Source organism: Musca autumnalis, unplaced genomic scaffold (genome assembly GCF_047663935.1).
Source record: "Musca autumnalis isolate F117 unplaced genomic scaffold, ASM4766393v1 scaffold_5, whole genome shotgun sequence".
In the NCBI taxonomy this organism is placed as follows: Eukaryota; Metazoa; Arthropoda; class Insecta; order Diptera; family Muscidae; genus Musca; species Musca autumnalis.
Genome location: NW_027412088.1, coordinates 3241619 through 3265696, shown reverse-complemented (window position 1 = coordinate 3265696; position 24078 = coordinate 3241619). Strand labels below are relative to the sequence as shown.

General features: G+C 35.3%; 2 protein-coding genes across 3 annotated transcripts in view; one reads left to right on the top strand and one right to left on the bottom strand.

Annotated features, from left to right (window-relative positions):
- The first annotated feature begins 854 nt into the window (after positions 1-854).
- The window catches only part of Sik3 (Salt-inducible kinase 3), a 64660-nt gene continuing 41436 nt past the window's right edge, over positions 855-24078 (top strand). Inside the window, exons 1-2 of one of the 2 annotated variants that reach the window (XM_073992822.1) lie at positions 855-1279; positions 17599-18168. In XM_073992822.1, the coding sequence (XP_073848923.1) occupies positions 18016-18168 (153 nt within the window). In that variant the 5' untranslated portion in view covers positions 855-1279; positions 17599-18015. The remainder of the gene's footprint in view (positions 1280-17598; positions 18169-24078) is intronic. The other variant, XM_073992823.1, reaches the window with a different exon arrangement.
- On the bottom strand, positions 19149-20203 carry LOC141406792 (uncharacterized). The gene is made up of 2 exons (XM_073992826.1): positions 20162-20203; positions 19149-19673 (listed from the first exon to the last, which is right to left on the bottom strand). Exon 2 carries the CDS (start codon positions 19664-19666, stop codon positions 19205-19207), a length of 462 nt encoding a protein of 153 aa, XP_073848927.1. The 5' UTR covers positions 19667-19673; positions 20162-20203; the 3' UTR covers positions 19149-19204.

Below are 24078 nucleotides of genomic sequence, written 5' to 3'. Positions count from 1 at the left end.
AAATAATCGATATTATCGATAGTACCATCGATATTCCCAATATTAAGCGGGGTACACACGATCAGTTTTGACTGTCGATTTTTCGGAATTATCGATAACTGTCCAATCGTCCAGCAACCACAAAATATTTTGTGGTTGCCTGATGACTGACAAAAGTGAACGGCCACACTGGCAAGCAACCGATTATTTGAGCAAAACTGACAGTCAAAACTGATCGTGTGTACCCCACTTTAGATATTTTCGATATTTCACTTTAAAGAATCGATTGTTATCGATATTATCGTTAAATTGTCATAACCATTAATTTGGAAATAAGAATGGCGGAAATGTCTATGTTTGACATTTCGCACAAGTACTTCACAGATCTATAAAGGAGATAAAAACAATTGCTTTATTTAAGCTTCGTTCCCGTACTTTTTAATGGTAAAACTCGTAAAAGAGAGAACTGCAAAAAATTTGTTCTCACACACAAATTTTTTGAAATAGTTCGGGAACGGAAAAATGGAAAATACGTCAAAAAAACTGGAACAAATGTCAAAGTCGGTGTGCCAGCCAATCAGACGCCGGCATCCATGTTACTATTTCTAACACAACTTTTTTGTGTACGGGAACGGGTTTTCGGGTAAAATGTGTAAAAGTCGTAAAAATTGTAAAAACTTTTTGTTCTGGAACAAAGCTAAAATATTTTGACAGTCAAAACTGATCGTGTGTACCCCGCTTAAAGTTAGGTGTTTTTAATCCGATAATAACGATAAAAAAAACTATAAAAAAATAATCGATACTATCGATAGTGCCACCGATTTTTTGTCAGCTCTAATCAGAAGAACCAGTTGGATTGTTTATCGAAAAATATCGACAAAAATCGATTAACAAATAATAAAAAATCGATAGTCATATCTCTATCATTGCGTTCCTTCGTTGACAGTAGAGAGTAAAAAAGTTATTAATTAGATGATTAAAAAACTCGAAAAAATAATTTATTCCAACTGATTCTGTTTCGTTAACTAAAAATTACTTGGTACATTCGATGGAATTTTGAAAAATCGTTCGTTCACCGAGAAAATGCGTGTGAAAGTGACGGAACAATAAAACAAAAAGCAACGAAGATAGAGTGCAAGAAAGCAAAAGTGTGTGGAAAAAATCGATTGCAAATTAACTAAATTTGTAAATAAAGGAATTTATCTAACATTGATACGATTCGCGATAATGGGACACGCTCGAAAAGTTCAAAAATTAAACTACATAGCCACCACCCACGGCATGAGACATCGAGTTGAAGGTTGGTTGTTGTACAATTAGTGTGTAAAATTTCTTTCGAGGAAGGGCATTTCTTATTGGTGTGAAACATTGTTGTTGTTACTGTTTGTCCATTCATGTTATGAGCTCAGTTCATTGATAATGAAAATGAATTTACAACTAGCTTTGCTAGCCAGCTTTTAACCATCCTGCGATTTTTGACCCTTCTCCAATTCGACGCGGCGATTAAGAAATAATTTCGGAAGTGTCCGTTTTTATTATTGTTCAAAAATAACAATAATAAAGCGTATAATATAAAATAACATTATAATTTGGGTATACACATTTTCCATTTTCCTATATTTTGTGGCTTAACTCTATTTTAGTAAAAAATCTCATATTTTTTTTTGATATTGTTACGATGATCATGGGGATATCTAAATTTGCTTGGGGGACGAGCCGGTTTTCCATTATTTGACCCGAAACTCCGGGTACAAAACCCACGTTAGACCCGGCTCTACTAAAACCCAAAAACCGATTTTCCATAAAACCCTCAAAAAGTCGAAAATGTGCCAATTATTAATTTGCCAGATTATAGCTCCCACCTTCACCTTTCCAAAATGGTGCTATGTGTTGTAATACCTTCTCTGGATCCAGAGATATGGCCCTTAGAATCTTAACAACCCGGTTTTTCTGAGTGGATATTTAGAGAAAAGTTTATAATTTAAAAGAAAATTTTGTTAAGAGCAAGTTTTTTTCTCAGAAAGTTTTCACAAGTTATGGCCTGTTTCACTAAGACGGTTCGAATACAAATTCGTTCGAAACACTGTTTTTTGAAAAACATTTGATTTTTTTTTTCAATCAAACAAACATTTTGTATAACATGAGGAGTTTGGTTTTAAGGCTTTCTCAAAATTATTTTTTATCAAAAATCGTATGGGTTTTTGGAACTTCCGAAGCCTATATTTCGGGAAATACGGACTTCCCAAACATGATATATATTGGCGTATTCAGCATTCCAAGATCTGATTCAGGTCCAGCCACTACATTCATCTTACGCCTTTTTCCCGTTCCCAAGATTTGCAACTGAACATAGGAGAAAGTCGTAATGTCCGGCCGAATGCCGGCAATTTAGAGAAAAAATTATAAGTTAAAAGAAAATTTTATTCCCGTTCCCGAAATTTGCACCCGTCCATAGGAGAAAGTCTTAAACCCCGGCCGAAGGCCAGCTATTTAGAGAAAAATGTATAATTTAAAAGAAAATTTTGTTCCTATTCCCGAGATTTGCAAATATCCATAGTAGAAAATCTTAATGTAAAGAAATGAGCCCAACAAAACCGGGTTGTTAAGGTTCTAAGGGTCATATCTCTGGATCCAGAGAAGGTATTGCAACACATAGCACCATTTTGGAAAGGTCAAAATAGGAGCTGTAATATGGCATACACTAAGCGGGCAACCATAATGGGCCCATTGTGGGCTTTATGGAAAAACCCGGGTTCAAACACCGGGTTTTGGGTTTCAGTAGAGCCGGGTTTTGTACCCGGAGTTTCGGGTCAAATAATGGAAAACCGGATACGTCCCAAAAAAAATTATATATCCCCATAATCAGCGTAACAATATCTACCTCTGGAAACAATTTCAAAATAATCGGAGACTTTTTACTAAACTATTCTTGTTCCTATATTGAGAATGAGATCTAAACGTTTTACTCATAATAAAAGCCTCTAATTGCTTCAGAAGATACTGAAGATTTGTAATATATTATAGAGAAGCGATGGGATACTTTTCAACGATTTGGCGAGGATGTTAACCCACATTATGTTATCTTCCTTTTGAAAGCCACATATCTTAACATGAAACGTATCAGGTGCCGACATATTTCTAGAGATTTGTTATTATCTTATTATTCATTCTACCTTCTTGGTCACGTTTCATTTCATTTATTTTACAAAGAAATATAAATAAGGCCATAGGACATGGCAGAACGTTATAAGGTAACATCAATACCCAGCTGACTGAACTGGGCTGTAATGTTTGTCTCAAATTCTATTCGATATTTTATATGTGTATACCTATGTATATTTGTTTCTATGTTTGATGTATCAATGAGGAAAGATATATCATTCAGAAAAAAACTATTTCCTATAAAGACTTCTTCATATCAATGACATGGAACCTCCTCCAAATCCGAACGACGATCAGCATACTAAAACTCCGTTTATAGAATGAATGAATTTACGGTGACACTAACATTACAAACAAAAACAAATTTCTATGTGGTTGTTGTTGAGTTGTATTTGTTGTAGTATTTACTTTACCTTATTACTTTACCTATATATTATCTGGATACAGTACCCCAAATAATATACAATTCAAGAAATAAATATTAAACTATGCTATGAATACATTAAATTCCATTAATAATAGCTCAATCCACTGTCACTAACTAAAACCAGTCTAGTAAGGCAGTGGAAAAGGTTGGCAAGACAAAAGCTACAAGATATAATAACTATTTCTTGCTGTAAACTGGAGATCAAAAATAGTAAATAAATGTATCAGAACATTTACAAACGTTTACAAAGTTTAATTTAAAACAAAATTCTCCACGTATTTTTTCGCAGTTAAGGGAACTTCTCCTTAAGTGTTACTGGAAGTTCAGAACCACCCCCACTCCACGTATTTTAAACAAAACTTTTCGCATCTTTTAGACCCGTACCATATAAAATTTGCTTTTAATAAGGGAACGCAAAAGTGGAAAAAAATTTTGATTTATTTCCTCCATTGTAATATAAAAAAACCAAAATGGTCAACTTATTTTTATTTATTTTATTTATTTAACAAGAATGCCCAATCTTACCACCTAAGGGCTGTAAACTACAGGTCGATTAATATATGTAACATGATTTATGTATAAGTATAAATAGAAGGGTGGTGACGTAGGGGATGAAAGATACCAAGCAACGGTCCTGACCGGTTTTAACATGGCAAAGCCCAGGATTTATCTTGGTCCCTCTTTCATCTCAAGTGGACACTGACCTCCCCGTGGTGTCACCTGGGGAACTGCCTTTAACATCCGTTAAAGGTAGTGAGCTAACATGTGCCGCGCGTTCACCCATAAGAAGGTTAAAAACTTGGGTTTGGGCGTCGGGTTAGTAACCCTCCCCTAGAAAAACCAGCCTTCTATGAAAAAACGAAAGAAAGGAAAAACAAACCCCTCTAAAGTTGACGAACCCCGCAAACGTTTTAAGGACCATGATCTGCGAATCTGCACCTGAAATGTTCGCACCCTTTATAGAGAAGGTGCAGTCTTCGCATTGGCAGACGTACTTGAAAAGTACAAGGCCGATATTACTGCCATACAGGAAATACGATGGATTGGGAAAGGCGTCACAACAACACCGAAAGGTGACGCACTGTATTATAGCTGCCATGACGTAAAGCATGAGTTTGGTTGCGGATTCGTAGTTAGTCGGATACTAAAACATCTGGTATCCAGCTTCACCCCACTGAATGAAAGACTTGCTGTAATTCGAATAAAGGCTAAATTCTTCAACATCAGCTTTATTTGCGCTCATGCTCCCACTGATGAAAAGGACGAACAGACCAAAGATATATTTTACGAGCGCTTAGAAGAAACATATGACCGTTGCCCTGCCCATGACATTGAAATCATTCTAGGCGATTTTAATGCCAAAATTGGAAAGGAAAATATCTTTGGCTCAACAGTCAGGAAATTCAGTCTCCACTTTGAAACATCTGACAATGGTATGAGGCTGATAGACTTTGCAGCTGCAAAAAACATGGTAGTTAGCAGTACCAGATTTAATCATCTCGATATTCATAAGGGCACCTGGCTGTCTCCAGATCAAAGAACAAGTAATCAAATTGATCATGTTGTAATAGATGGAAGACATTTATCCAGCGTGTTGGATGTACGATCGTTCCGAGGCGCAAACATTGATTCGGACCACTACCTTGTTGCAGCAAAGGTACGTACCCGTCTAAACTTTGCAAATAAAGCACGAACAGACACAACGCGGAAGTTGGACATCGATAGGCTGCAAACACAACAAATAGCCACAGCATATTCCACTCAACTATCCCAATTGCTTAACGCGAGCACTCCTTGTCCCGATAACATAACAACACAATGGCAAAATATTGTCCACTCCATGCAAACAGCCGCAAAATCCATACTTGGATTCCAGAGACCTCCACAAAGGAATTCATGGTATGACCAGGAGTGTCGTGCTGCTACCGAAGAGAAAAATGCGGCATATAGAGCTACTTTACAATCAGTAGCAACACGTAGCGAGAGAGAGATATCGGGAGAAAAGGAGAGAAGAGAAACGTCTATTCCGCAAGAAAAAGAGAGAAATGGAAAAGCGGGAGTGTGAAAAAATCGAGATGTACAGGAGCCAGAATGAAGTCCGTAAATTCTACCAAAGAGTGAAACATCAAACAGATGGCTTTGGTACAGGCACATCCTCCTGTAGAGACCAGCAGGATAATCTGGTAACAGATACAGATAGCGTGCTCAGGATATGGAAGGAACATTTCTCCAATCTGCCGGTATCCTTTAGTATCGAAGACGATGATACCACAGATCCAATCCCAGAAGATGGTATAGAATGTATACCTCCTGGCCAAGATGAGGTAAAAACAGCAATCAACCGGCTGAAGAATAATAACATTTTAGAGGGGAATAATTTAAGCATTTTTGGTGTGACAGAATCTTGGTTAAAGCCAACAGTTTCTAATGAAGCAATACAAATACCGAGTTATATTTTTACAGGAGTGATCGTCCTGAGTGTAGAGGAGGTGGGGTTGTTTTATACCTTGCGCATGACATGAGACATAAACTTATTTGTAGGGGGAGTTCTTATGGTGTTGTCGAATACATTTTTTGTGAGGTAATTGTAAATGATATTGTGTTTCTTATTGGTGTAGTTTATTTACCACATGGTGATATTGTGGCCATGGAGTATGAAATATCTGACTTGGTGGTCAAGTACTTTAATGTTATTATTATGGGAGACTTTAATAATAACATGTTTGACCTGTCCCGGAGTTTAATAGTAAGAGAAGTTTGTAATCGTTTGAATTTGTCTGTTGTGCACAATTCAATGCCAACGCGTGTTGATGTTGCGCATGCTTCCACCTCTTTGTTGGATTGTTTTTTTGTTTCGTGTTCGAGTTTGTTAGCATGCTCGAATCAATTTTCGTGTCCTGGAATTTCTGACCACTCGTTTTTATTTGTTTCTTTTAATGTACCTAGGTATTGTTCTCGTAAATTTTATGAGTATGCAGACTATAGTTCTGTTGACCCTGCAGCTCTTTCTGAGGCCTTTGGTTTGTGCAGCTTTGATGAAATATATGCACTGACGGATGTTGATTCTCAGGTCAATATTCTAAATTATGGTCTTCAATGTTTGCAAAGTGTTGTCCCTATTAGAAGAAAATATTGTAAAATTAATAATTTCGACTGGTTTAAATCTCCAGATATCCGATATCACCTTTCACTTAGGGATGTTGCATATAGCCAATACCTTCGTGATAAAAATATCGAAAATTGGAATATATTTTGTCGTTGTAGAAATCGAGCTAAGAAAATCATAAGGAGGCTGAAATTTGTTGCACATAAGGATATATTTGTAAATAAAACCACAAAGGAAGTGTGGTCCATATTAAGTAAGAATGGTTTGAGTGATTCGGAGAGTGAAGTTGAGGGTGTGGATGTTGAGAGATTGAATGCGGATTTTGTTTCTAACCAGTCTATGGATATCTTTGATGTTTCTTGTATTCATGTGGATGCTTATGGTGGTTTTTCGTTTCGTTGCATTGATTGTGCTGAATTGGAACTAGCTTTTAATAAAATAATGTCGAAAGCTGTAGGTTATGATGGCTTTCAGCTTAAGTTTCTTAAGCTTGTGTTTCCCGTTGTTGGTCAATTTTTGTTACATGTTGTCAATACAATGTTAACAGTGTCTGTTTTTCCAGAGGTGTGGAAAATAGCCAAGATAGTGCCTATTCACAAAAGTGGCGATACTGGTGAATACAGGCCTATATCAATAATGCCAATTCTTTCAAAAATGGTTGAATATATTATGAAAGATCAAATGCTTGGCTTCATTAATCAGAATTCGTTGTTACATGAGAGTCAATATGGATTTAGGAGTAATCGTAGCACGACATCACTTCTTGTTGGTTTGACTGACAATATAAGGAATACAGTTAGTGCTGGAGGGTGTTGTGTTTTACTGTCACTGGATTTGGAAAAGGCCTTTGACAAACTAAATCATGCCAAATTGGTTAGCAAACTGCATAGTTTGTATAACTTTTCGTCCTCGGCTTGCAAGTTAATTTTTTCTTATTTGTTCAATAGACGTCAGTACGTCTGTTGTAAAAATAATGTTTCTCGTATGCTTCCAGTGAGTAGTGGTGTTCCTCAGGGGTCTGTTCTTGGCCCGCTGTTGTTTGTGATGTATGTCAATGATTTGTTGAGTTGTATTAATAGTAGGAATTGTATGTCGTTTGCTTTTGCTGATGATGTGCAAATTTTGTTTAAAGGAGAATTTGTGTTTTTGGATGTTCTGCAGTCGTCGATTGATTTTACTGTGAATATGCTGGTTACTTGGTTGTCTTGCAATGGACTCTCCATCAATACTCAGAAAACTAAAGTTATGTTTTTCGGAAACATGCAAGAGGATTCAATAAGTGTTTCCATCTATAGTACTCCTATAAATGTTGTAAGCTCTATGAAATGTCTTGGTTTGTTTCTTGATAGTGGTTTGGTGTTTGATGTGCATGTGAATTCTTTGGTGTCCAAGGTGAACTTTATTCTAAGGAAGTTGTACTGTTTGGACTTAGCTCTGCCTAAGAGCATTAGAATTCAGTTGGTCCATGCACTGATTATGCCTCACTTTTTGTATTGTGTTGAGATTTTTGGGGGTAGTCCGGGTTGTGCTTTGCGTAAGATTAAACTTTTGTTCCATAGTGTTATGCGATATGTGTTCTGTGTTAAACGTCGTGATCATATATCTCCTTATGTGAAAGAGTTTCTTGGCTGCACGTTTGAAAATTTTTTGAGTTTGCGGTCTATGTTATTCTTCTATAAGGTTTTTAAGTTGAAGACCCCTTTATGTGTGTTGAGTCTGTTCACGTTTTCTCGTTCTGAGAGGAACAAACAGATAATTGTTCCGCAGTTGACTCCTTTTTTGGAAAAATAGTTTTATGTTAGAATTTCGCGTGTTTATAACAATCTGCCACCATGTCTCAAGACATTTAATTCCTCCTTAAAATGTTACAAGAATAAATTATGTGCTCATTTTAATCGTAATCAAATACAGCGTTCACAAATGTTGCCTTAGTTTGTAATGATATATTGTTGCATAGCTGATTCTATTAATGATTATTTTGTTATATATTTTCATTTCTTAATTTACATGCTTTTGCTTTTATTTATGTTTAATTATATTCATGATATGCTAAGAAATATTGTTAGATATAAGTATCTGTTTGCGTAGCAATATGGAAAGAAAATTAGAGAAAAATAAAACACGATGTGAAAGTATTTTTTCTAATCGCAGTGGACTGTATTTTTATTGATTTAACGTTCGTGGAACGGTATTACCTTTGTACAAAGGGTTTGACGAGTAGGACGTGATCCTATCGTTGGTGTTAGTTTTAATAACTCTAGCGTAGATACTGAGAGGCGGGCTTTTCTCAAACGTCACTCATTAGATTCTGTCATTACCTTTCATTTTATGTACGAAGTACATAGTCGTATTTTAAGGTAGTAGACAGACTCCAATGAGGAGAAAAAGCATCCTTGAAACAAATTTAAAAATTAAAATGGGTTTAATAGAACCTCATAGCAAATTGTTCATTCCGCCGGCCTTGCAATATCCAGCTATGTTGCAAAATTAAATGTTAGTTATTTAAGTACTTTACATTCGTGTGCCCGTGGGGCACGATCGTGCAATGCCTCGTGGAGACCTTGATCATCATGTAAAGATTGTAAAAGGTGATTGAAGACCACCTCTTACAGATTTACGAGGCGAGTCCACAAGTTTCTCCTGGAGGAACTCCGAGGAGTCGCCGAGGGCGAAATTAATTTGTATAAAAATAGGACTGTATTCTCCGAAGGAGGTACAGTACCAGCTGTCCTTTTTGCCGTAGGCTTCATCAGCTTGTTGTTCCTTGTCGTGCATGGGGACGTCATCCTCACACCATCGTCGCAACCATCATTCGAAATTTTCCAATTCATAAGAAAAATGGAGAGGAAGCGAGAATTAAACAATAAAACAAACTTTTAGGTCAGAAGGACCTCTTAACCGTTGGTCGTTTTACTTATATATAGCCCGATGCTTCGCGGCTCTAACACGGTCATCAAAGCTATACTTTTTTTCAATAACACGAAAAAGTAGTGAGGTCGCGTAGACGCCTCGAAACATGGTCTATTATTAATTAACTCCGTGGGAGTGGGAATATGGATGATTGGGTGCCGTCGGGATTAAATTTCGTTTTCAGTATCAGTATTGATACCCTCTTTCGAACATAGATAAATATTTTTGCCCCGGAGGAGCTTGAATGAAATATCCAGTGACGGAATATTTTAGGACTTTTTATTAATCAAAATTTCAATCAAATGCCTAATGAACATTTTGGGATGTGCCCATTAAAACCAATAAGATAGACGGCCGTAGGGCCAAAGTTTAAGTAGATGGTCGTAGAACCAATACTTGCGTAGCAAGTGGTGGAGAAGTGTAGGCGATGTAATCTCTGTTTTCCGTGGAAAAACTAACCTAGCATGGCTTACTAACCCGTCAACACATACACCACCGAAGGTTAAGTGCATGACTGTCAATAGCGTCCGTATGGATAAATTGGAGCCCAAAGACTCAATGTCCCCAGTCTTCTATCCTAACTATTTCAAGGAGAATCCCTAAATAGAAGGCCCAGTATGGGTGGATGGCATTGGACCTGTAAGGATCCAGCCGAAGACTGTACTTTGCGCTATCAACGAACCTAATATCTTAGTATGAGAGCCCTGTGCCAGAATCTTCGGATAAAGATCTGCACCAAGAAGAAGGTCAACAGAATGGGAAGAGAATGGATCGGGGTCCGCCAAACGTAGATTTGGCAATTGTGGTAGAGTGTCAGATGGGATGGAACAGGAGGGCAGATTATCTGCAATGGTCGGGACGACAAGAGCAGTTGTGTCCATTGAATGCGTAGCGTCCAAAGGAGACACAATGTGAATGGAACATTCTTTGTCAGAAATGACAGAAACTGACCTACTCACACCCAAAATTGAGGCTCTAACTGCATTTGTGGCAATACCTATTCTACTCTGCATATTTTCAGAAATGAAAGATGATTCAGAAGCAGGATCAATTAAAGCTCTGGCTGGGTACGTAGTACCTTGGTGCACAATATGTACCATAGCCGTGCCTAACAATATTTCCCTATTCTGAGTGGCATGGAATACTTGTCTAGAATTAGACCCAGATGGATGACCTGTAGAGGTAGAAGGGGAATTTAAAGCAACTAAACTCCTGGAATCAGGCGACGTCGGAGACGTACGATGCGGTGAGACCTCCCTATGTAACAGGGTGTGATGCCTTTTGTTGCATATAGTACAATTATGTACACTATTACATTTTGAAGCTTTATGTCCGTGAGACAAACAGTTAAGACAACAGTAATGTTTCTTAACTGCACTTATCCTTTCAGGAACTGAAAGTCTAAGGAATTTTTGGCAAACCCTAAGATGGTGCCTTTGTCGTGAACAAAGAGCACACGATTTAGGCGACGGTGCACGAGAATACCATGAAGAACGGGGTGTGCTTTGTGGCGTGGCCACAAATGTTTTAGTGCTTTCACCATTCGTGGAATGGGAAAGTCTTTTGTTGTGATTTAGAGGTTCGACGTAGTCTATGCCCCTAATATCACGTAAGCAGGTAAGAGTTTGGATTCTTTCCGTGAGAAATTGATCCAAATCTGCCCACGAGGACAATGCAGATTTGTTTTTAATGCATTGTTCCCATAGCACAACGCAGTGTTTAGGTAATCTCTGAAGACAAAGGAAAACTAGAATTGGATCCCAGTCTTCTGTCGGCACGTCATAATTAGACATGGACGAAATACACCCGTTTATGCCTCTTTGCAAAGACTTCAACCCTAAACAAGTTTCCTCTTCTAAAACTGGTAGGTCAAAGAGGCGTTTTAGTTGGTGGTTCACCAAAATACGTGGATTGTCGTAAGTTTGTTGCAAAGCATTCCACGCCAGACTAAAATTTGTGTGGGTAAGCGAAAACTTAGCCACTATTTCATGGGCATCACCACTGGTCTTTTTCTTTAAATGACATAAGCGTTCTATATCACTTATGCCGCTGTTGTTAATATAGAGGGCAGAAAATAAATCCCTGAACGTAGGCCAGGAGAGAAAATCGCCATTAAACACTTCGATGTCACAGGGGGGTAAATAAAGTCTGTGACCAGCATTAACATCTCCACAGGATGTGAGGGATGAGTTATTTGACGGTGTCAATCGATGTGAAACATCAGAAATGGTCGCTGTATCTTCAGTACGTGGTACTGTAGGTTTATCTATATGAGATTTTGGAGAAGTGAAAGTAGGCGACTGAGACGAGGTCCGGAGTACACCTAACTTTCTATTAATGGACGATAAAACATTCATAAAACACTTGTATGCGACATCGAATTTGATGTCGACAGCTACAAGGTTGTCCTTATTGGAATTTTTATCTTCATATAGATAATTGAGGCATATATCAGATTGTAGTTTAACTTTTTCCCATAATGTTCTCGCCTCAGCTCCTAGCAATTCTAAGATATAAACATCGAGCTCATCGTCCCGTTGGGAACTGAAGTATGCATCAAATTTGACTAAAGCATCAGCAGCTCTGTTGAATAAATCTAAAGGAGTGAGGGGCATTTTGAATAAAATTCAGGATTAAAGTCAAAAACAAAGACAATTTGTGACACGAAATGTCGTATTGAGAAATTAAATGTAGTCGAAGACTAAATAAATTTCCTAAATAATGCACGTAGTTGTACAAATTCAACAAAATTGCACAAAAATTATTTTATTACTTTGGAAATGACACGTGAAGTCAAAAATTGTAGGCGAAAATCCAACAAAGGTAGTAAATTTTCACTAAAGTATTAAAAAAAATAGTTTTAAAACACGTGATGCTTCAAAATAAAATTATTTTATTGGAAAAATACACTGAGTTTATTAGTAGTCGTAGACTATTTCCATAATGTATCGTGGATACGGCAATATATTTGAGGTTTAACGTGATTAAACCACAAAAAATTCTTTAAATTTTAAGAAAAATTTAAAACTAAGTCCAATTTTCTCTCAGTGTATTCTAAATTTCGCAAAATATTTAGAGTGTATCGTATAATACACGTAAACTATGGCAATGTATCGAAGATAGCACTTGCCGAAAACAAATTTCCAAAAATATTAAAAAAATTGAAAATTCGCAAAACCACTTCACTAATACCGACGGTAGGGGGCACGGTGTCAAAAACACGAATAAAATTTATTTTTAGTTAATATCCGAAGGAATCAACTCAAAAAATACGAGAAAACAGCACTAAAATATCTTTACGAAAATAATTTTAATTTTTAGTACACGGGAATACCCCTAATACAATCGATCGTAGTGTAAATGGTATATAAGTGCCAAATCTGCCACACGTATTAATTAAAGGTGGAAACAATCAGCAGTAATGACAGTGAATGACATTTATTCTTTTATATTAGAATTGTTATTGTTGTGATGATTTTTGTGTTTTTGGCGAACACGAAGAAGAGAATAAAAGGAAAACACCACAATAACAATATGGATTTATATTAAATATAAAAAAAATGTGCGAAAACACCAATAAATGTGGAAATTAATAAACATAAAAAATCACTGTGATTGTTTTTGTTTTTATGTGAGGAAATAGTGGACACTTATTCTTGTTGGTATTTTTTAAATGAATTTTACCGACGGCAATATCGTAGGTGGCGGACGGACATTAAATATTTATTGTAAAACGACAAACGGTTTTGTTTTTTACTTTTAATTATGCACAACACTTGTAAATTTTGGTATGTCACTTTTTCAAGTAATGAAATGTGTACATACCTTTGTTGTGATGGTAAAAATCGCAATTTATTGGAAAATAAATTGATGTGGTTGATCGTAGATCCTTTGTTGTTGTTGCTGCGACGTAGTCGTTGCTTTTTGTTGGTTTTTTGGGTTTTCCTTGTAAAGGCAAAGAGACCGATCGTAAAATCCGGCTCGATTGGACCAATGTTTGCGTAGCAATATGGAAAGAAAATTAGAGAAAAATAAAACACGATGTGAAAGTATTTTTTCTAATCGCAGTGGACTGTATTTTTATTGATTTAACGTTCGTGGAACGGTATTACCTTTGTACAAAGGGTTTGACGAGTAGGACGTGATCCTATCGTTGGTGTTAGTTTTAATAACTCTAGCGTAGATACTGAGAGGCGGGCTTTTCTCAAACGTCACTCATTAGATTCTGTCATTACCTTTCATTTTATGTACGAAGTACATAGTCGTATTTTAAGGTAGTAGACAGACTCCAATGAGGAGAAAAAGCATCCTTGAAACAAATTTAAAAATTAAAATGGGTTTAATAGAACCTCATAGCAAATTGTTCAGTATCTGAGAGTAGTTATTGTATAGCTGTTTTTGGAACCGCTCATGGCCCTATGGGCTAGGTTACTGTGTTTGTCAAATAAAAATTAAAATTAAAATTAAATTAAATTAAAGCTGCAACAGCCGATAGTTTACCAGCCGAGCTGTTTAAAACCGGAGGCGACGCGCTGATAAGGTGTATGCATCAGCTAGTTAGCACCATCTGGCAGGAGCAGCGCGTACCCGACGATTGGGACCTGAGCATCCTATGTCCCGTCCACAAGAAAGGAGATAAGACTGTATGCTCAATCTATAGGGGCATAAGTCTTCTCCCTATTGCCTATAAGATAGTGTCAGGGATATTGTGCGAACGACTAAAGCCAATGGTCAACGAAATAATTGGACCATACCAATGTGGCTTTAGACCTGGCAAGTCCACCATTGACCAGATATTTACCCTGCGGCAAATTCTAGAGAAGACCCAAGAGATGCAGATCGACACATATCACCTTTTTGTCGATTATAAAGCAGCATTCGACAGTCCCCTCCGATCAAAGGTATTCCATGCCATGTCCGAATTTGGTATCCCCGCAAAGCTCGTCCGGCTTTGTAAGATGACTTTAACTGATACTAGGTCCTCAGTTAAAATTGGAAAGAACCTCTCCGAAGAATTTTGTACCAAAAGAGAGACAGCCTTTCATGTGACCTATTCAACATTTTTCTGGAAAAGGTAATACGAGATGCAAATGTCAAAAGAAATGGCACAATTTACACCAATAGCCACATGTTACTTGCCTATGCTGATGACATAGACATCATGGGACGATCAGTAAAGGAAGTAACTGATACCTTTAAGAAGGAGAATCTGCGAAAGTGGGTCTGGCGGTTAACGGCGAAAAGACCAAATTGATGGTGTCGACGCGCAAAGCGTCCATAGAGCTCGGACCAACCGTGGAAGTTGGTACCTACAATTTTGAGGTATTTAAAGACTTCGTCTAACTCGGCACTGCCATAAACACAACAAACAACATCAGTTGTGAAATAAGAAGAAGAATTGTATTGGCCAACAGATGCTACTATGGTCTAAGTAAGCAATTTAAAAACAAAGCCACATCCCGTCAAACAAAAATAACATTATACAAAACGCTGATACTACCCGTGCTAATGTATGGCTCCGAAGCATGGGTACTTGCGCAAGCAGATAAGGCAGTGCTTGGTGTGTTTGAGAGGAAAATTCTTCGAAAGATCTACGGGCCGATTTGCGTTGACGGTGAATATCGACGTCGTATGAACCACGAGCTATATAAGCTATACAAAGACATGAATATAGTTAAACGTATCGAGATGCAACGATTGCGTTGGCTAGGCCATATCATGAGAATGAGCGATGATGAACCCGCTAAAAAGGCGTATGAATACATGCCACATGGTGGTGCACGCAGAATCGGCAGGCCTAAGCTTCGATGGAGCATACAAGTGGATGAAGAAATGAAAAGTCGCGGTGTTCCAAAATGTCAAGCGAAAAACAGAGAGGAATGTTGATCTTTTCTTAGTTCGGTCTATGGAACAAATGTTCTGTAATGGGCCAACTAAGTAAGTTAGTATAAATAGAAGGGATCGCTTCCTTTGTTAGTAGTATCTTTAAAGGTATAACCCTTTTCTAACAAAGGATTTTGAGGTTTGCTGAAATTGGTTAAAATCCATAAAAGTAGGCATATACTATTCAAGATAAATGTTTTCTGGATTATTGATTTAAAATTAAATTGTTTTAAGCTCCAGGAAACATATTATCTTGTGGTATCACTAGACTATCCTTCATTTGCCTCATGTTTAGAAAATTATTGAAAATTGCGTAGGTCCCATAGAGATCAACATAGGTTTATCGTGGCATACATCACGACATATCGGTAAAATTCAGTCCAGATGGATAAGTTTTTATAAAATCAATAACTCAAAACATAATATTTTAGTTTTTTAATGAAAATTTTTGGGTCAAACGGACTTTACAGATGCACACTATATTAACTACTTGCCTCAATGAATTTGTTTACATGTGAAAAAATCGATAAAAAAACACTAAAAAACTGAAATTTCCATTAGTCCTTGGGGCCCAAGGTGTACCCCATATAATTCCCTTCTGACACTGAAATTTCGGAGGCTGGTGGAGAGTATAACTAGCAGACTGGATCTTATTCCCAGACGAAAGGGATTTAAAACTGAATATGGTCGAAAATATTGAAACTATTCACAATATTAGTGATTCTTTTAAGATGTGCTAATTACGTGTCCAGTGAATTTAGGACATTTTTTACATGAGTGAATCCCGCTATTATTTTTATTTTATTTCGTTTTAATTAATTTTTGTTTTAATTTTTATTTTATTTTGGTTGTAGTTTTAATAATTTTATAAATGTTCGTAAACTTTGTTGCTTTTATAAAATGTTTAAATTGCAAGTGCCGTAGTCTGTTATGAATCTGTTCTCATTTGGTAGATCAGTTAGGAACGTACAACTTGTAATTCCAAGAATCACATCGATATTGGAGAAAGCATTTTTTGTAAGAAATGCTCGGTTGTTTAATGCCCTACCGCCTGCGCTTAAAACGTATAGTTTTTCTTGCTGCACTTTTAAGAGGAAGTTCGTTTCTTACATTCAAGTTAATTCTAATTTAATTGTTTTTATATTTTTGTTTTCTTTCTTTACATTGCAGAACTGGGATTTAACTTTTAAACTTAAAATGTTTTTATTACACTAATGTTATGAAATTTGTCTGTTTAAATAATTCCATTTACTTTAAAAAAATTTGTGAGTAGTATAAGTAAAATAATGTAACATATCCCCTCTCGATTTTACACTGATATTTTTTTATTATTTATTATACTATTAAGTTTTTTGATCTCAGAGTAGTACACCTTCTGTTGTTTTGTGTAACTGAATGGCAATATATGCTTTGTTACTACAACTTTTTCAGATGTAATTCGAATCATTCTATTTATAATTCGAATTATTCCATTTGTAATTTGAATTATTCCATTTGTTATTCAAATTATTCTATTTGTAATTCGAATTATTCCATTTGAAATTCGAAATATTCCATTTGTAATTCAAATTATTCCATTAGAAATTCGAATTATTTTAGTTGAAATTACAAATAAAATGATTCGAATTACAAATGGAATAATTCGAATTTCAAATAAAATAATTCGAATTACAAATAGAATAATTCGAATTACAAATGGAATAATTCGAATTTCAAATGGAATAATTCGAATAACAAATGGAATAATTCGAATTACAGATAGAATAATTCGATTTACTAATGGAAAAATTCGAATTACAAGTGAAATAATTCGAATTACAAATGAAATGTTACGAATTACAAATAAAATTCTCGAATTAAAAGTAAGATAATTCGAATTACATCTGAAAAAGGTGTATAATGTTAAACAAATAAATAAAGAAAATTGTTTTCAATCATGTTCATAATGAATCTGATATTGCCGTCTTTTCAATATTGTATAATCCCAGAGGGAAAATTATTTGTCAACATATATTTTCATGAAACACATAAAAAGTATGTCTTTATTTACCACTAATATATGAAAGCTACCGCACTAATATATGACAGCTACCGATAATGTAAAAAAATTAATATTTTTTATTTATTTCAGGTGTTTCTGAATACTGATGACGCAGTCAGAGAATATACGAAAATGATGTGGCCGCCAGTTATCTCATTAAATCTGAATCAAGCATTGCAAAGAAAAGTTATATATTTGAGGCAACTAAGAATAGACCGGAACATATTTCGTCCATGAACAACAACTCTGTTCATAATAGTGTGTTTATTGAGCTTTTTGCAAAATATTCGTTACTGCAGCCACATAAAACGATATAAAAAAACTTCGCTAAGATCATTTAGCGAAATGAAAATCAGATAAATTCATGCCATAACAGTAATGAGCTGTAGTTGGCAACTCGTATTGGTAATGTGACGCCAAGGCGACGATTCTCGCGTTTACTAAAGAATTCGCACAAGAGCATCACAAGTACACACATTTTCAGAAGAACACTTACAAAGATTCAAAATGTCATCTACACAAACTTATAAGATGCCCTCGACCAGTAAAATATCTGTGGATAAACTACTCAGGGTGGGATGCTACGATTTGGAAAGGACTATTGGAAAAGGAAACTTTGCTGTTGTTAAGTTGGCATCCAACATTGTTACCAAGACAAAGGTATGTAAATTTATCTTTTTTATTGTTAGGCAATGCAGCTTAACCTTTTTTATTGTTTTTTTACATTTTTAAAAACCACAAGATTGTTTTTAAACTGGGAGGTAGTTAAATTGATTTGTTTTCGAAAAAGACAGAGATATAGGCAGGCTATAGTTTCGGTTTTCGCCACAGACCTCATCAGTTCTCTAATGGCCTATTTTACTAAGACGATTCGAATGCAATTTCGTTCGAAATATTACCAAACTTCTACTTTTTTGAAAAATATATGATTCATTTGTGTTTTCAATCAAATAAATATTTTTCTTCAGCAGTTATAACTGTCAATTTTTGTTAGGTGTTTATACACGCTACATCACTATGTGAAAAGAAAAATTTACTTTACTCTTGTGCCAGACACTGAAAATAATACATGAAAATATTTTAGCTTTTAGGAGAGAGCGGAGGTGAAGGAGCTCCCTTTCTCTCGTCTTACCCATAAGCTCAAAACATTTTCATGAACATTTTCATAGTCTGACATAAGACTTACATAATTACATATGAAATAATTCGAATTTCTAATGGGATTCTCAAATTACAAATGAAATAATTCGAAATTCAATTCGAATTCTCAAATTAGAAGTGAAATGTTGCGAATTTCAAATGAAATAATCAAATTACAAATGAAATTCTTCGAATTACATGTGAAAATGGTGTAGATATAAAATCAATACAAAAACTTTCGAATTTCAAATAAAATAATTCGAATTACAAATGGAATATGTAATTCGAATTACAAACGGAATGATTCGAATTACAAACGGAAAGATTCGACTTTCAAATGGAATAATTCGAATTACAAGTGAAGTAATTCGAATTACAAATGAAATGTTTCGAATTAAAAATGAAATGTTTCGAATTACAAATGAAATGTTTCGAATTACAAATGAAACTTTACGAATTACAACTGGAATGTTTCGAATTACATCTAAAAAATTGTACTTTTATGATATTTATTTTTTCATTTTTTTTTTGTATGCATCATTTATTACACGAAAATTTAGTAAAAACTTATTTGTGCCTCCTTCTCCAAATATGGATATTGATTCTGTAACGCCTTTATTTCGTTAGTATTTTTTGTTCTTAGTGCATCAATTCGTGTATTAATGCTGATTATCCTAGCCCGTATTGCATCTATGGACAAGTTCTCCAAACATTTCTCGGGTTTGGTATCTTCTCGCAATTGTTTTACTTCTCGGCATATATCCGTTGCAATATTTCGTGTCTTTAGGCGAAATTTATCAGTTTCAGTCTCATGTTGCCCTTTGAGATTGTTTATTTCGTTGATAGTATTAACAAGTTCATTGGGTTCATTTGATCCTGTCGAAGATACATGTGACCCACTGTCATTGCAAAAGTTGTTGGGCGAGATTTTTATTTGATTTGCTTCAAGGTATTTTTGTTGTGCTCTTAGTCGGGTTATTTCACATAACAATGCCGTGTGAGATTTCATCTTTGTCATATTTATTCTGAAATTCATGGAAGGAAAATTATTAAAAGTTTTTTTTTTTTAATTTAATTAATTGGGTTATATCGCTGAAAACTATTCTTTAGAGAAGTGAATGCAGGAGTGGAATCCTGGACTAGGGTAATAAGAATGGGCTATTCACTGTCAAATATGTCATTTCCAATCACATGCATCTCTGATTAGAGTCATTTTTGACATCAAACAATTTGCCGTGTGATTGGTTTTACCCGTAGGTCCAAGGAGTTGCAAGAACCCTGTTAGACAGGAAGTAAAGAGCAAGATGCATCAGCTTCTTCAATAAAATAATCATTAAATAGCAACAGCACTCATCAAATTTTGCACTATTTTTCAAATTCAAAATGGAAAGAAATAGAAAGGGTTTTCCGCTCACTTTGAACAAACCTTTCGTAGATTCAATTTATAATATGGATTAAAATAAAAAAATGATGTGCTTTTTAGCAAGTTCAAAAAGTTGATAAAAGTACTCACTAGAACAGGGACAATAATGTAAGGTCACGAATGTTGGACGTGTTGCTATTGACTAAAGGAAATTATTTGGAATAGTAAAATTGTTTACAGGTTGCTATCTACCTTAAACTTGTTTATGTCACATAAACAACAAATACCCTTCATAATGCCTGTGTAAATACATATGGGGAAATTGTGACATTGTTGTAAAATGTTAACCATGGCACAATTACCAAGGTAGTGATATCACACCAGCTGTTCGAATATGAAGTGTCAAATCCCTTTATAAAAAAATAATTTTTGTTGTAATTTCCCCCAACAAAATAAAGAAAGTTTTGACATAACATATTCAAAATTTTACGATACCACTACCTTGGTAATTGTACCATTATTTTAAACAAAAAAAGTTTCTTTCAAATTTTCTGTTTGGGAGTGGATTGCTCTGATCCTATGATGGTTAAATGCTAGAGTTGTACTTTTCGTAATCGCGGGTACAATCACAAAAAATAAGCTATTATTGCAGCCCAGTTGTGCGCCCAAAATAGAGATAAAAAAGTAAGAAAAATTCAGTGTATTTTTTGAAAGAAAGAAGTTAAAGAACTTTTTTCTTTGTGCTTGCTTCCTTCATGTTTTAGTCTTACGTTTCGAATAAAAGATTTAGTTGTGATTTATGTTATAAATAAAAGATTTATTGATAAATTAACAAACTTAAGCATGATTTATTCTGTTTATTTCTGGAAACTAATAATACGTTACAAAGATGATGTGCGTGTTACAACTAGATTTCAAATGTCAATTCCTTTGCGTATACGTCAAATGGATTTCGTAAATGTAAACTTAGTTTAAAACAATGACTGTTTTATCTGAATCAGAGATGCCAAGTTGGTGGTTTTCCGCTACTTGTGGTCAGGGTTTAAAATGCTAACGCCATATTAGCAAAATCACCGAATATTTGCAGCTTTGCCTGCTAAAATTTCTTTGAAATATGTTTAGCAACAATGAACAACGGCAATATGTAGCAACAAATTTCACAAAAATATTGCTAGCGATGCTGATGCTATTTGATATTGTCGCTTTAAAAAAATAGCATCGGGCACGCATACTCATATTTTGCCGCACACATGATCAACACATATCAGAAAAGAGAATAAGCAACACAGTTTCAACGGCTTAGCCATAGCTTTGTTCCTTTACTTTTTTAATGGTAAGAGTGGTAAAAGAGAAAAGTGTCAAAATTGCTCTCTCGTGAACATTTTTACCAGAAAAGGAACGGAAAAATTGTAGATCTGGCAGCAAGTCAAAAAGAAACATAAAAAAATCAATTTTCGTCTTTTATTTCACAGTTTTTAATTTAGTTTTGTCAGCGTTCGACTTTTTCTTCTGTTTTTCGTCCATTTTCTTTTTCATTGTGAAATAATCGTCAAACAAAAGTCGAAAAATCAGTTCTGCCATTTTTTACCTGCAGAAATTTTGCTGGTAACCTGTGGTAGAAGAGAAAGCCATTTTCGCACTCTCTCCCCTCTCACTCTCTTAAAAATTGCTTCCAGTTTAGCCACTTTTCGGGGTTAAGGAACGCTTTGCAAGTTAAAAATGGTAACAAATGGTAAAAATTGTAACCTCAGGTAAGTAAAGGAACACAGCTCATGTATTCAGCAAACAATTGTTTTTTGAGATCAGGGTTACCAGTGTAATGCATTAAAAATCACGATATAGTTAATTCAACTTTTTCGTTCAAAGGACATGTGATTTTTTGGTGAAGCCGTTCAATATATATATTTTTATTTTTAAACAATAATAATTAGTATTCTTTAGGTTCTACCATATAATGGAGGCATTTTGTCGTTCTTACGAATGGTCAGCCGACTGCTAAATATGTAGCGTGGTTGTCGATTATGCCTTACGCAAAAAAGATTAGGCGTAAAAAACGAAATAAGCAAAAATGTACAAAAATAAATATGCGTTCGGTTGCTTATTTAGCCGTGTGTGTCAATATTGTGTAGCAGTTGAAGTGTAAAGCTAATGCTAATGTTTTTAGATGCTGGCTTTTAAACCCTGCTTGTGGTGATTTTTGACGTACACAAACCACTTTTTAGGAGCTGTAGCGATTTTTTATTTTAAATCGCTACAGTAGCGATTTTGGCTGTTTAATGTAGCGATGGTAGCAACATTGTTTACTGTCATCACTTTTAAAGCAAACGAAAAATGGTATATTGTCCAGCGATTGAAATATTCATACATTTAGAGGCCAGATAGTGTTCAAAAATACAGAATAGCATGGGAATTAAGATATTTTATTGAAGAAATGGATAAAAACACGTATGTGCGATTTTTTTAAATTTCTCTCTTTCTGTGTAACAGTTGATAATTTCTGCCGCTTTTATACATTTTCGTAGTGCTTTTTGGTCTTAGTCAGTGGTGGTTTTTAACACAACTTTTCTGTAGCGAACAGTTGGCATCCCTGGTCTGAATGACTGAATGAGACTGAGTGTGTGAGATAGCGACCTCCGTTGTGAAGAAATCAACCACGCCCGCGTGTCGTCTTGGAAGTCACTCCAGCGACACTTCTTGGGGATCATTTCCGCGATAGTCCTTGGAATTTTCAAGTCAAGCTCAGTGTCCATCGATTTCTTGCCATGCCCTTATATTTTTATCTTTTGTAGAGATGGTATATATATATATATATATACCCAGCAAAATTTATTTGAAGTTGTTCCTTGTGAAGTAGTGATTGAATAGCTTTTTTTGAAGCAGTCCACGCAGAGTCATGAAAAATGCAGTCCGTTCTTCACATTTTGACAATGTCCGATTTGAATCCATTTCATAAATTTTTCACATTTTAGAAATTTCAAAAATTTTCAAAAAAAAAACTTAAAAAGACAAAGAACTTAATTTGTTTCTTGTTAATTATAATAACAGCAATATGTTTGCATCCCTAAAAAGTAATTTGTATACAAAAAATAATAAAAGTGATTTCGAACTACATCTTTGTTTGTAGCCAAAGAAGTAGTTGAATCATATGTTGTTGTGATTTATTCACTACAAAGAACTAATGCAAAATGTGTGCTTAAGAAGCAAATTAGACAGTATCCTCACTGCACCATGCCCTTGTAAAAATCATGACTTCTTTCACGAAAAAAGATGTAGTCCGGAATCACTTGCACTCATGATTTAACTACTTCTTTGGCTACAAACATTTTGCTGGGTATATATATATATATATATACTTATAAAAGAGTTCAGTAATGATGACTCACTGACTGACTGATAATCAACGCCCAGGCTAAACGGCTGGAGCTAGAATCTTGAAATTTTGGGTGAGGGTCACTCATGGTCCGAATAGGTGAGATAAGGCTCGGATTTTGGAAATTCGAACTAGAACAGTACGAAAAGTACTAAAAGGTACTAAATATGGTACACTTAGTATTAGGCAAACGCGAAGAGCTAGAATTCTGAAATTTGGAATGAGGTTCACTGATGGAGAGTTAGAAAGGTGTACCAAAGGGTTTTTGGAAATTCGAACTATAAGTGTACGAAAAGTACTAAAAGTTACTAAATTTAGTACCATTTGGTATAACGTGGACGGACAGAGCTAAAATCTTGAAATTTGGAATGAAAATCAAGGTTTAGAAGATAAGTTGATATTAGGAGGTGGTTTTGAAAATATGTACTCATGTGTACGAATAGTACTAAATAGTACTAAATTTGGTCAAATGTGAATTTGGGCGAACCGATAAAGTTGGAATTCTGAAATTTGGAATTACTATTACTGTTGGAGTGTAGGTTTGAGATATGGAGGTAGTTTTCGAAATTCGTACATATGGGTACGGAAGGTACTAAATAGTACCAAATAAATACAATTTGGATTTGGGTGAACGGATATAGCTGAAATCCTGAGATTTGAAATAAGGAGTACTGTTGGAGTGTAGCATTGATAAAGT

Bases quoted from the DNA above. Each gene is read 5' to 3' on its own strand.
- LOC141406792 (XM_073992826.1), bottom strand. From the start codon at position 19,666: ATGACAAAGATGAAATCTCACACGGCATTGTTATGTGAAATAACCCGA.